Here is a 13,740-nt window from a genome sequence, read left to right as displayed (position 1 = left end):
AATTCATGAAAAATGAAGTAACTCACTCTTAGAAAATTTAATCACTGAATAAAAGAGCAAAAGAAAATACTTAGCTTAAGTCTCTAGAATAAAACCTCGAACTCGGTCTCTGGCAATTATGACACGCTTAAATATATGAAAATCAGCTGAGTAACAAATATGTACAACTTGCCATGGATTATTAACTTAGAGGATCTCTGAAAGTTTTTTTTAAGCCTATTCATTTTTAAACTTCCTCAGTGACAAATATGGGCATTTTAAAATGAAAAGTGGCAGAGTCATTTTGTTTACATGGAGTGGACTGAACTCTCTAATATAAGCGACAGAATTCCAGACATGTGCCAGAACAATATAAAATTCCAGATGTTTTCCCAGCAGTCAAACTTACATAAATAGAACATTTGCAACATAAAAACTTTTGGCTTTTACATAAAATTTTTCAGGATGGAGTTAGACCTGGACTTGTCATCTCTGTTGTAGGACTTGCAAGGTAGTCATTAGATTTTAGGCTTGTTAGAGATTTGTAACTTGCCACTGATGTTAGAGACCCACAGAGACCAAGTAATGAGGGAGTATCTTCTTTACCTGAAAATTAGGATAAAATAACAAATATTTAATTTCCCTTGAAGCATAATACCAAAAAGATCCTAAAACCATTAAAACCTTACATACTCTACAAAACAGTACAAGCATATCTATAAACTCAAACACCTATATGTTAACATGTTTGATCTTTCAGTAGTTTCAATGGTACCCTTATAAAACATAGAGGGAATATTTGTGCTTCTTGTAAAAGTTCTAGATATGGAAGTTTGAGATGTTTTGGAACAAGAAAGTTTACCTTGTTTTGGAGAATATGATCATATTCAATTAGTAAAGAATAACAAAAAATTAAAGTAACAATACCAGTGCCCAGGCCACAGGAATACCAGGAAGTCCGTGTGTAGGTAACGTAATACAGCAGAAGCAGAATGGCTTCAATTCAGTTGGAGGGCTTGATCTGGAAAGTTTTTATTCACTTACTGAATAAACACTTATTCAGCACCAACTCTGCATCAGGAGTATTGTCACACAGTGCTGGACTTCAGTAGGCCCATGAAGGAGGAATGGCAGATCTGTTTCCGCAGCCGGGGAAAACAAGTTCTTTCCAGAGCTGAATAAGTTTCAACCCACAGTGTGCAAATACCAGCGATAAGTGGCTGGTTTGAGGCTGTGAAAGGCTAATAAGGTCTTTGAAAACTAGCGGTTTTCCAAAGAAGATGGAAAGCTTAGGTTTTATTCATGTGGTTATAGAAGTATAAACTGAACCAGATATCAGATGTTTCTGAATATTATATATTATTTCAAACAGTCCCTCCGCACTGTTCTCATAGTTGTCGTATTAATACTTTAACCCACTTTGTCATACTGTATGATAACTGTGGGGCTCTCTCCTTTATTAAACTATAGACTCTGAGAAAGGACATGGAATTTGTTGTGTTCATTATTATATTCCCAGTGCTAGCACACAGTAGACACTCATTAAATAATTATGTAATTAATGATAATTCAGTAAGAACTGCACTGGGACACAAAAGAACTCCTGTGTTCTTTACAGCTATGTGACCTGGGGAAAGGCATCTTCTCTGAGCCTGTTCTTTCCTTTGTAAAATGAGAACAGGTACCAAAAGATGACAATGTTAACTTCATAGTTTTGCTGACTAAAAAATACAGGAAAATACAACGGGTTAGGAAAAGATATGGAAGAGTAATTGTCACATTCAGGTTTCAAATGTTTTATCATCTTATGTCAGGATCAAAAGATACAGATGTTTCAAGAACCCTTTTAATGTCTAAGTTTAGAGACCTATTTCAGGCCAAAATGAGCTCTAGAGTTCCTGCTAAATTCTCCAGGAACTCAACTGCTTTGGATAGTCTCTCCCAAATTTCTAATTCATTACTGACCTGTAATGTTTTAAAGAGATTTACTACTAATTACATATACATATGTATGTATATATAACTATTTTCTTTATTGTAAATATATATGTCACATACAATTTGCCATTTCAGTCATTTTAAATGTACAATTCAATGGCATTAATTACATTCATAGTATTGTGCAACCATCACCAACCGCTATTTCCAAAAATTTTCATCAGCCCAAACAAAAAATCCCTACCCTCTTTAAACAGTAACTCTACATTCTCCCCTTCCCCTCAGTCTCTGGAAACCTCTAACCTACTTTCTGTCTATGAATTTGCCCATCCTAGATTTATTCTTATAAGTGGAATCATACAGCATTTGCCCTTCTGTGTCTGGCTTATTTCACTTAGCATAATGTTTTTTAAGGTTCATCCGTGTTGTATGTATCAGAACTTCATCCCTTTTCTATGGCTGAGTAATATTCCATTGTATGTATATACTACATTTTGTTTCTCCATTCATCTGTATGGACATTTGGGTTGTTTCCACCTTTTGACTACTGGAAATAATGCTGATGTAAACACTGGCACACAAGTATCTGTTTGAATCCTGTTTTCAGTTCTTTGAGAGTATATACTTAGGTTACACATATTTTTAAAATATAAAGATTATAACACAGTAATTGCAAAAGACTGAATCTAAATGTCTAACATAGTTACACAGTGGAGTAATATGCATCTGTAGAAGAGAATGAGAAAGATCTCTATGTACTGCTGTGTCATGATTTCCAGGATATACTATTTAGTGGAAAAAGCAAAGTGCGAAATAGTGCATAGTACGTTACCTTTTATCTTAAAAAGGAATATGAATTTATTTGAATTTGCATATGTTTTAAACGTCAATAGAAAGATAATTTAAAAATAAAAACGGTTACTTACGAAAGTAGAAGTGAACAGAGTTGAGGTGAAGTTTAAACATAGTACTTTGACTCTGGGATATATTCTCAAGGTAAAATAATTAAAAACAAATCTTAAGCTATTTTAACTTACCCTATTTTAGTAATATAGATACTATTAGCTTGAAATTAAAACATATAATAGGAAAAAGCAAATAAGAAATTATGTTCCTATAAATTAGGAACCAATATTTTCATCATAAGATATAAAAATACAAAATCAAGTACATGGAAACCTTGACTCTTATGTGTGAATTACAAAATAAGATAAATTTAAGGTACATTTTTCTTTTTAAAAAATTCCTAACTGTCTAGTGAAGAGGGTTAGAAACAATGACCAATTCAGTCACAACAGGCACCCCTATGGCCCAGATTATGTTCTCTAACATCATTTTCTAGTGTAAGGAAGCAGGACTTGTTGGAGAAATAGCTGATCCTGGGTATGGGCATGAAATATACTGAAGTAACTCAGAACATCTTGTTTTACACAGAGCAAGGAAGCCGTGACAGACTACCAGGATGTCAAAATGACACAGGGGCCATCTTTTTCATAAGGGTCTCTCAGTGTCCAAAAAGGACAGTGACCTCCTGATGAGACACACTGAAAAAGATCCATTATTCATGTTGTATTCTTGCCAAATATGTTTAACTTGAATATGATAGCAATGAACAATCAGAGAAATCTAAATTGTCAGGCATTTAACAAAACAACTGGCTTGGGTGCCTAAAATATATAAATGTCAAGTGAGAGAAAAAGAAAAGTTGGGGGGGGTGCTCTGCTAGATGAAAGGACACCAAAGAGACTGAAAACTAAATGCATTGTGGGATCCTTGATTGGACTGGACCTAAAAAAAAAAAAAAACTAAGATATTACTGGAAAAGTGGAGAAATCATAACATTCAATACTTATCAGGTAATATTGTACTAAGGTTAAATTTCCTGAGGTCATAATGGTGTGGCTTTATAAGAAAACATCCTTATCCCTAGGAGATACTTGCTGATGTATTTACAGATAAAATGTCATGGTATCTGCAATTTACTTTCAGATGGTTGAGCAAAACAGAAAACACAGATACATGAGTAAACGGAGGGAGCATGTGCCCACACGAGCAAGATAAAGCAGTGTGGTGACATGTTAACGATTGGCAAATCTAGGTAAAGCATATATAGGTGTTCATTCTCCTTTTCTTTCACTTTTTCTGTAGGTTTGAAATTACCCAAAACAAAAAGTGGGAGTGGGGAAAGAAGGCAAGGTACATGAAGTCCTCAGCTATGCCTTAAGGAAACAAACCATACAGCAGAGCTGAGTGGCATAGCCAGGAAAGCATGGGGGTATCTACAGATCCCAGCCTTCAAAGACCTACAGCTGACCTCTGAAAATACTGATGCTATGGAGCCTGCAGGGTAGTGTGACACCCTCAAGGAATCCAAAAAGCAGCTTCATTCCAACACTTCATTTAAAAATAAAACATTTTAAAAAGGCGCATAAGGATCCAAAATGGTTATGTTCATTGTGATTGCAGCTATGCAACTATGCTTATAAAAGGAAATAAGCAAAACTGTATTAAGGTAGAGGATGACAGGTGACTATTCCAAAATATTCTTCAATATTGTTGCAATGTCAACAGCAGCTAATGTATACATATATGCATAGACCTAAATGCATGTAAAATTACTACAGTCAATTAAAAATAACAAGCATGTTAAAATCTGAGTTAATAGTGATATTTTGAAAGCAATTTACTGATATGGGGAGGAAAGAACTTGTCAAGGTCAATGAAACTTTCTAGTCCAGATGGCTGGGAGAGTGGTAGTTCCTAGCAGAAATAAGTTAGTCATCAGGAGCAGAAAATGGATTTTTGTTTTATACCAAGAAAGATCAGTTTTGTTTTAAATGTCTTGATATGCAGTCTGAACTATACAAGTCTTCAGATGGTACTAATACAAACATTATTAAATTAGAAGTCATTCATTCAGCCCAATTTACTGGGTATTCTCTATGTGTCCTCTATCCTGAAGTGATAAAACCCATAGGGAACTTAGTATATGATAGAAATAAACACAAACAGAAAATTATAATCAAATGCAGTAAGTATAAGAATAATAAGTAAAGGGTATTATGGAAGCTCAAAGGACAAGTGTCCAAACCAAATCAGAAGGTATGGGTTGGGGGGTAATTAGGGAAGTTTCAGGGAAAAAGTGACCATTGAACTGAACCCTAGTGGACATTCATGCCCAAGGAGGCAAAAATCAGAAGAGGCTCCGCAGAGGAACAGCATGAACAAAGGCAGAGCGGGAAGAATCAGCACCCAAGGTACAGGGAGCTACAAGCAAGAACTGAGACTAGAAGAATAAACAAAGGCCACAGAAGACTTGAGAGTTGATGTTAAGGAGCCTGGAAAGGATCTTGTTGTAACCATAACAATACATCTGTGTTGTGACTTGAAATCAAGTCTCCAAATTCAGAGACTACATTCTTTTTTTTTTTTTTTTTTTTTTTTGCGGTATGCAGGCCTCTCACTGTTGTGGCCTCCCCCGTTGCGGAGCACAGGCTCCGGACGCGCAGGCCCAGCGGCCTTGGCTCACGGGCCCAGCCGCTCCGCGGCATATGGGATCCTCCCAGACCGGGGCACGAACCCGTATCCCCTGCATCGGCAGGCGGACTCTCAACCACTGCGCCACCAGGGAGGCCCAGAGACTACATTCTTAATCGTACTCTTAGACGGAAGTGAGCCACTGAAGACTTTTACATAAGGGAATTACATGCTTAGTTTGTATTTTAAATACTTGAGGACGTGAAACATGACTTTGAGGGAAATAAAATGGATATAGTGAAACCAGTAAGAAGGCTATGGCAGCTACCTGAACCATGTTAGCAGTAGAAGGGACACAAAGAATGGAACATGTGTAGAGATCTTCAGAAAGTTAAACTGGTAGGAGTTGGTGAAGGCAAAATGTAGGTGGGAGGAGCCATGAATGATTCAGTAGATTATGAGAACTGATAAGTGAATGGGGAGATCATCAACATTATAATAAGGAAGAGAAGTCTGGAGTAGGGAGAAAAGGGGTCAATGAAGAAATGAAGAGGAAGTAAATACATATCCTAATTTTAAGGAATGCCTAAAGAGATTACTTAGCCACTATCATATACCCATAAATATAGAGAAAATGTTATATTAAACTGTTGTGCAAGGACGACGTTACCTTTTTTGAGATCAACAGTCAAGAAAATGGGTGGTCATCATTTTATGCAATAGAATTTCAAAATACTAGAACCAATGTGTGTTGTGGTTGTAGCTAGCCAAGAGGGAGATGTGACATAGTTGTTTTTGCATGAACGTACATGAACTTAGTCACAGGTATTTGTACTGATATCACTTTGAGTTACTTGTGTTTATATGTCGCTTAAAACGCCTTCAAAAACATTGTAGTATAATTTGCCCTTAAAAGTAAGAGTTTGTTCATAGAAAAGCATGAAAACAGACAGCAGGATATAAGTTTCATATTAGTAAAACAAATATGCATTACAGGAATCAGTACAATTCATAATTTCTTGTAAAACAGCATAAAAGTGCTTGTGAAAAAAAGAAATCTGTAATAAAGAGAAAAATCAGGGAAGCTGATGAAGCTTCGTGACACATGCAAAAGAACTGCTTGTTCACGTGCCAGGCATGTAATTGAAGGCAGAAGAAACCCCTCAGAATAGATAAAAAATTTTGAAGCATAGGCAATTGATGTGACTGATCGATGAATCATGCAGGATTTCTGTTAAGATGTCAAACATCAGTTTATCATGGAATTCCTATGGTCTTTGAAGAGACACTGTTTAACTTTCAGAAGCATCTGATCTAACTGAGGAAGAAAATGAAACTAAGGCAAATAGTAAAGTGTCTGCATTAAAAATGTGCAGGATACTTGTTGATAATTTGAAAGAAAATCCCTACAGCAGTGGAGTACTATTTTAGGAAACGGTTCACTGTTGGAACAGAGGATGATACCGTGAGGAAAGACATAGCTACTGACAATTTTGATTAAGAAATGGTTCAGAAGAGATGGACTCTGAACATGAAGAAGTTCTTGACAACTGAATTCACTTTTATTTTCCCTTCTATAGATACAGAGGAGTGAAATTAACTTTTAAAACCTATGCTTAAAGTCTAAAAGAAGCAATGAACAATCAGAAAATAAAATCAAGAAACATTTCCATTTACAATAGCACCTAAAAGAATAAAGTAAAATACTTAGGAATAAATTTAACCAGAAGTATGCAAGAGTTGTACACTGACAACTACAAAATAGTGTTGAAAAAAACTCGAGGTCAAAATAAATGGAAAAACATCCCTTATTTCTATGGATTGGAAGACAATATTGTTAAGATGGCAATGTTTCCCATATTGATCTACAAATTTAATGTAATACCCATCAAAATTCTAACTGCCTTTTTTTCAGAAATGACAAGTTGATTCTCAAATCATATGGAAAGGCAAAGGACCCCAAATACCTGAAACAATCTTGGAAAAGAACAAAGTTGTAGAACTCACATGTCCTGATTTCAAAACTTACTACAAAGCTACAGTAATTAAGACAGTGTGGTATGGAGCAAGATTAATGCGGCAATGTCACAGACACATAGACCAAGAGAATAGAAATGAGAATCCAGAAATAAACCCATACATGTAGGGGTAATGGATTTCAATAAGAGTTCTAGGACCATTCAGTGAGGGAAAGAATAGTCTTTTCAACAAATGGTCCAGGGACAACTCAATATCCACATGCAAAAGAATGAAACTGGAACCTCAGTTCACACCATATACAAAAAATTAACTCAAAATGGATCACAGGCCTAAATGTAAGGTCTAAAACCATAAAACTCTTAAAAGGAAACATAGGTATAGACCTGTATGACTTGGACTAGGCAACAGTTTCTTAGATGTGACACCAAAAGCACAAGCAACCAAAAGAAAAACTAGATAAATAGGGCTTTGTCAAAACTTACAACTTTGTGAGTCAAAGAACACTAGCAAGAAAGTGAAAACACATGCCTCAGAATGGGAGAAAATGTTTGCAATTCGTGTATCTGATAAAGGTCTACCATCCAGAATATACACAAAGAACTATCACAACTCAACAATAAAAAGACAAACAACGGGGCTTCCCTGGTGGTGCAGTGGTGGGGGGTCCGCCTGCCGATGCAGGGGACACGGGTTCGTGCCCTGGTCCGGGAGGATCCCACATGCCGTGGAGCGGCTGGGCCCGTGGGCCACGGCCGCTGAGCCTGTGCGTCTGGAGCCTGTGCTCTGCAATGGGAGAGGCCGCAGTGGTGGGAGGTCCGCGTACCGCAAAAAAAAAAAAAAAAAAAAAAGACAACACAATCTTCAAATGGTCAAAGGATCTGAGTAGACATTTCTCTGAAGGTGATATACAAATGGCCAATAAGCCCATGAAAAGATGTTCAACATTATTATTCATTAGGGCAGTGCAAATCAAAACCATGGAATTCCACTTCACACCTACTAGGATGGCTATATTAAAAGACAGACAATAATAAGTGTTGCTGTGGGTATTGAGCAACAAACCCTAATTGCTGGTGGGATTATAAAATGGTACGTTATGAGGGAAGGGATGTGGGAACAGATGTATGTGTATGACTGATTCACTTTGTTATAAAGCAGAAACTAATAAAAAATTAAAAAAATAAATAAATAAATAAATAAATAAAATAAAATAAAATAAATAAATAAAATAAAATGGTACGTACCATCACTTCAAAAAATAGTTTGGCAATTCCTCAAAAGGTTAAACATATGATCCAGCCAATTCGGTTCCTAGTTATATACCCAAGAGGAATAAAACTACAGTTCACACAAAAACTTGTACATGAATATTCATAGCAGCAGTATTCATAAAAGCCCCAAAGTGGAAACAATCCAAATGTCCAGCTGATGAATGGACAAATTGTGGTATATCCGTGCAATGGAATGTTATCTGGCCATAAAAGGGAATGAAGCACTGATAAATGCTGCAACATGGAAGAACTGTGAAAATACTATGCTAAGCCAAAGAAGCCAGACCAAAAAAAAAAGCTACACATTGTATGATTTCATTTTATGAAATGTCCAGAATAGACAAATCCAAAGAGACAGAAAGTAGATTAGTAGTTACCCAAAGGGAGGGGGAGGGAGGAATTGGGACTGAACGCTAGTAGGTACAACAGGGTTTCTTTACTGGCAATGTTCTGGAATTAGACAGTGTGAATATGTTAAACACCACTGAATTGTACACTTTAAACTGGTGAATTTTTTAAAAAAGTTTATTTTATAAAATGGTGAATTTTATGTTATGAGAATTATAATAAAACAGTTTTTTAAAAGTCTAAAAGATCTTTTAAGAGAAACAAAAGTGCTACAGGATATGGAGACAATGTGTTATAGTTTAATTGTTGGCATATTCCTTCCTCCCCGCCCCTCCCCCCCCCTTTTTTGGTGGTACATAAAATGAGTGTATCTTAAAACCTAAGGCATCTGATTAGATTTGATAAAATATGGTAACTGCTAGTAGTTTCTAGCATAATACTTGTCACATAAGAAGGGCTTAATACATGATTCTTGAGAAAAATGACTTCTCACCTTTCCTATCAACAATTATGGTGCATTTTAACTTACGAATTTTTTGAAATTCTTTTAATAATCAGTAGGAATATAGAATTGCTTTTTGTTTTATACCTTTTTTACTATACCATTCATTAAAATATAGCCTTGAGGAAATGTAAGGGACTATATAAAGGCATAAAAGGTTTTTCTGCTTGAACCAAGTTTTAGAGTACAAGGATAAATTTCTTTTTTTCAAGTAGTAAGTATCAAATCTCTATTTCTTAAGACTCTTCATTCGGAGATGTTAATAACACTTTTAACTAAAAATGCGTAAAATATGTAAAAGTAACAATCATTTACAGTTCTAGCATTAAATTAACCACTTCGAAAAATACATTTGATGTATTTGACTTCCAGTGTTTGTTTTTAGAAGGGAAAACACATCTATTATGTTTGTAAAAATGACATGTTCATTATATCAGTGCAGCAAAGCACAAAAGAAATTTTAATGAACTTACCATCCAGCTTACATTCAAACAGAAAAGTAGGTATACATAATATTATAAAATTGGGATAATGTCATGAATGTCTTTTAATTTAAAAGTTTCTTTTTATTTTTACTGGAATGCAATATAAGAAAAGGCCAGGAAAAGAAATGCTGAACTTCCAATAAAATATTTTTCCTCAAGAGTTAATATTTTTTGAAAGAGTAACCTATGTTGCGAGAGCATGAAAAAATGTATAGTTTTACCCATCAAGTTTGAGTGTATCAATTTTAGAATTATCTACTGAACTCTGAAAACTCAAGAGTTAAAAAAAGTAATTCAATTAGAGAACAGGTTAAAGACACAAAGAGATATTTCATCAGACGATACAGGTGGCAAATAAGCACGTGAAAAGATGAAGAACATAATTTGACATCAGGGAAATGCAAATTAAAACCATGGTGAGGTATTACTGCATACCTATCACAATGGTTAAAATAAAAAATTGTGGGCTTCCCTGGTGGCGCAGTGGTTGAGAGTCCGCCTGCCGATGCAGGGGACACGGGTTTGTGCCCCGGTCCGGGAAGATCCCACATGCCGCGGAGCAACTGGGCCCGTGAGCCATGGCCGCTGAGCCTGCGCGTCCGGAGCCTGTGCTCCTCAATGGGAGAGGCCACAGCAGTGAGAGGCCCGCGTACCGCAAAAAAATAAATAAATTAATTAATTAAAAAATTAAAAATTGTGACAACACCTAAAGATGGCAAGGATGTGGAGAAACTGGATCACTCATATATTGCTGGTGGGAGTGCAAAATGGTACAGTCACTCTGAAAAATATTTTGGCAGGTTTTTAAAAACCTAAACATGCAACTACCACACAACCTAGCAACGGTACTCCTAGGTATTTATCCCAGAGAAATGAAGACTTAAGTTCACACAAAAACCTATAAACAAATGTTCATAGCAGCTTAGTCCCTTTGGGCTGCTATAACAGAAATATCATAAATTGGGTGGCTTATAAACAATAGAAATTTATTTCTCACGGTTCTGGAGACTGGGAAATCCAAGATCAAGGTGCCTGCAGATTCACTGTCTGGTGATGGTCCATTTCCTGGTTCACAGACAGCAGTCTTCTCACTGTGTCCTAACATGACTGAAGGGGTAAAGGAGCTCTCTGGGGCCTCTTTTTAAGGACACTAATCCCATTCATGATGCCTCCACCCTCATACCTAATCACCACCCAAAGCCCACATTCTAATACTATCATACTAGAGATTTGATTTCAACATAGGAATCTAGGGGGACACAAACATTCAGCCAATAGTTGCAGCTTTACAGCCCTCAAATGTAAACCAACCCAAATGTTCCTCATTGACTGGTTCAGAAACAAAACAAAAATGATATAGTACATCCATACCATGGAATATTCTTAGCAATAAAAAAGGAATGAATATACACATAACAACTTGGAAAGATCTCAGGGGAATTATGCTGAGTAAAAAAAATCCAATCCAAACAGTCCATATACTATCGGACTTATTCAGCACTCCTCGTGATTTCATTATATAATATTCTTCATAATTTCATGACAGAATTACAGTAATAGGAAACAGATTAGTGCTTGCCATGGGTTAGGGAAGGGGCAGAGATAGGGCAAGGCTGGGAAGGAGGTGGGTATGGTTATAAAAAGGCAGCCCAAGGGATCCTTGTAGTGATGGAACTGTCCATGTCTTGACTATGGTGGGGTATACACGGACCTACACATGTGGTAAAACTACACAGAGCTAAAAACATACACACTACTGAGTACATGTAAATCTGTCTGAAATCAGTGGATTGTACTGTCAGTTCCATGGATGTGATACTGTTCTACAGTTTTGTAAGATGTTGCCCCTGAGGCAAACTGGGTGAAGGGTACATGGATCTCTCTGTATTATTTATTAAAACTGCATGTGGGGCTTCCCTGGTGGCGCAGTGGTTGAGAGTCCACCTGCCGATGCAGGGGACGCGGGTTCGTGCCCCGGTCCAGGAAGAGCCCACATGCCACGGAGCGGCTGGGCCCGTGAGCCATGGCCGCTGAGCCTGCGCGTCCGGAGCATGTGCTCCGCAACGGGAGAGGCCGCAGCAGTGAGAGGCCCACGTACCGCAAAAAAACAAAACAAAACAAAAACTGCATGTGAATCTATAATTATCTCAAAATAAAAAGTTGAATTTTAAAAAGGAGGTAGCTAGAGAAATTCCTTAAAGTGATAATCGGGAAAAGTACAGAATGTGAACGAACACTAAGTGGACAGAATAACCTTGTGCATACATAGTTGTACTACTTAAGTATATATCTTCAAGGTAAATTTCTAGAGGGCTTCCCTGGTGGTGCAGTGGTTAAGAATCCGCCTGCCCATGCAGGGGACACAGGTTCGATCCCTGGTCCGGGAAGATCCCACATGCCTCGGAGAAACTAAGCCAGTGTGCCCCAACTACTGAGCCCGTGCACAACTACTGAAGCCCGTGTGCCTAGAGCCCGTGCTCCACAGCAAGAGAAGCCACTGTAATGAGAAGCCCGAGCACCACAACGAAGAGTAGCCCCCGCTCAATGCAACTAGAGAAAGCCCACAACAGCAACGAAGACCCAACGCAGCAAAAAAAAAAAAGTGGTGAGAGTGGGCATCCTTGCCTTGTTCCTGATCTTAGAGGAAATGCTTCCAGCTTTTCACCCTGAGTATGATGTTAGCTGCAGGTTTGTCATATATGGCCTTTATTATGTTGAGGTATGTTACCACTATGCCTGCTTTCTGGACAGTTTTTGTTATAAATGGATATTGAATTTTATAAAAAAATCCTTCTGTATCTATTGAGATTATCATATGGTTTTTATTCTTCATTTTGTTAATGTGATGTATCATATTGATTAATTTGTGGATACTGAAAAATCCTTGCATCCCTGGGATAAATCCAACTTGATCAAGGTGTATGATCCTTTTAATAGATTGTTGGATTTGGTTTGCTAGTATTTTGTTGAGGATTTTTGCAACTATGTTCATCAGGGATATGGGCCTGTAATTTTCTTTTTTTGTGATATCTTTGTCTGGTTTTGGTAGCAGGATGATGCTGGCCTCATAGAATAAGTTCAAAAGTGTTCCTTCCTCTGCAGTTTTCTGGAATGGTTTCAGAAGGATAGGTGTTAACTCTTCTCTAAATGTTTGGTACAACTCACCTGTGAATCCATCTGGCCCTGGACTTTTTGTTTGTTGGGAGTTTTTAAATCACTGATTCAATTTCATTACTGGTAATTCATCTATTTTCTATTTCTTCCTGGTTCAGTCTTGGCAGATTGTACATTTAGGAATTTGTCCATTTTTTCTTGGTCATCCATTTTACTGGCATACAGTTGTTCATAGTAATCTATCATAATCCTTTGTATTTCTGTGATGTCAGTTGTAACTTCTTTTTCAGTTTTGATTTTTACTGATTTGGGCCTCTTCCTTTTTTTCTTTTCTTTTTTTTTTTGCGATACACGGGCCTCTCACTGTTGTGGCCTCTCCCATTGCGGAGCACAGGCTCCGGCCACGCAGGTTCAGCGGCCATGGCTCACGGGCCCAGCCGCTCCGCAGCATGTGGGATCCTCCCGGACCGGGGCATGAACCCACGTCCCCTGCATCGGCAGGCGGACTCTCAACCACTGCGCCACCAGGGAAGCCCTCTTCCTTTTTTTCTTGATGAGTCTGGCTGAAGGTTTATCAGTTTTGTTTACCTTTTGAAGAACCAGCTTGAATTCTTAAAGCCAGTACTTTATATATATATATATATGT

General features: G+C 37.4%; 1 protein-coding gene across 5 annotated transcripts in view; it reads right to left on the bottom strand.

Moving 5' to 3' along the window:
- Positions 1–439: 439 nt before the first annotated feature.
- The window catches only part of RUNDC3B (RUN domain containing 3B), a gene marked incomplete at both ends in the record, with an annotated part of 153,899 nt that continues 140,598 nt past the window's right edge, over positions 440–13,740 (bottom strand). For all 5 annotated transcript variants that reach the window (XM_082632762.1, XM_082632760.1, XM_082632758.1 and 2 more), the window contains one exon: positions 440–585. In XM_082632762.1, the coding sequence (XP_082488888.1) occupies positions 440–585 (146 nt within the window). The remainder of the gene's footprint in view (positions 586–13,740) is intronic.

Source organism: Mesoplodon mirus (assembly GCF_964341445.2).
Source record: "Mesoplodon mirus genome assembly, chromosome: 9".
NCBI classification, from domain to species: domain Eukaryota; kingdom Metazoa; phylum Chordata; class Mammalia; order Artiodactyla; family Ziphiidae; genus Mesoplodon; species Mesoplodon mirus.
This window is presented reverse-complemented; position numbering and strand designations above follow the sequence as displayed.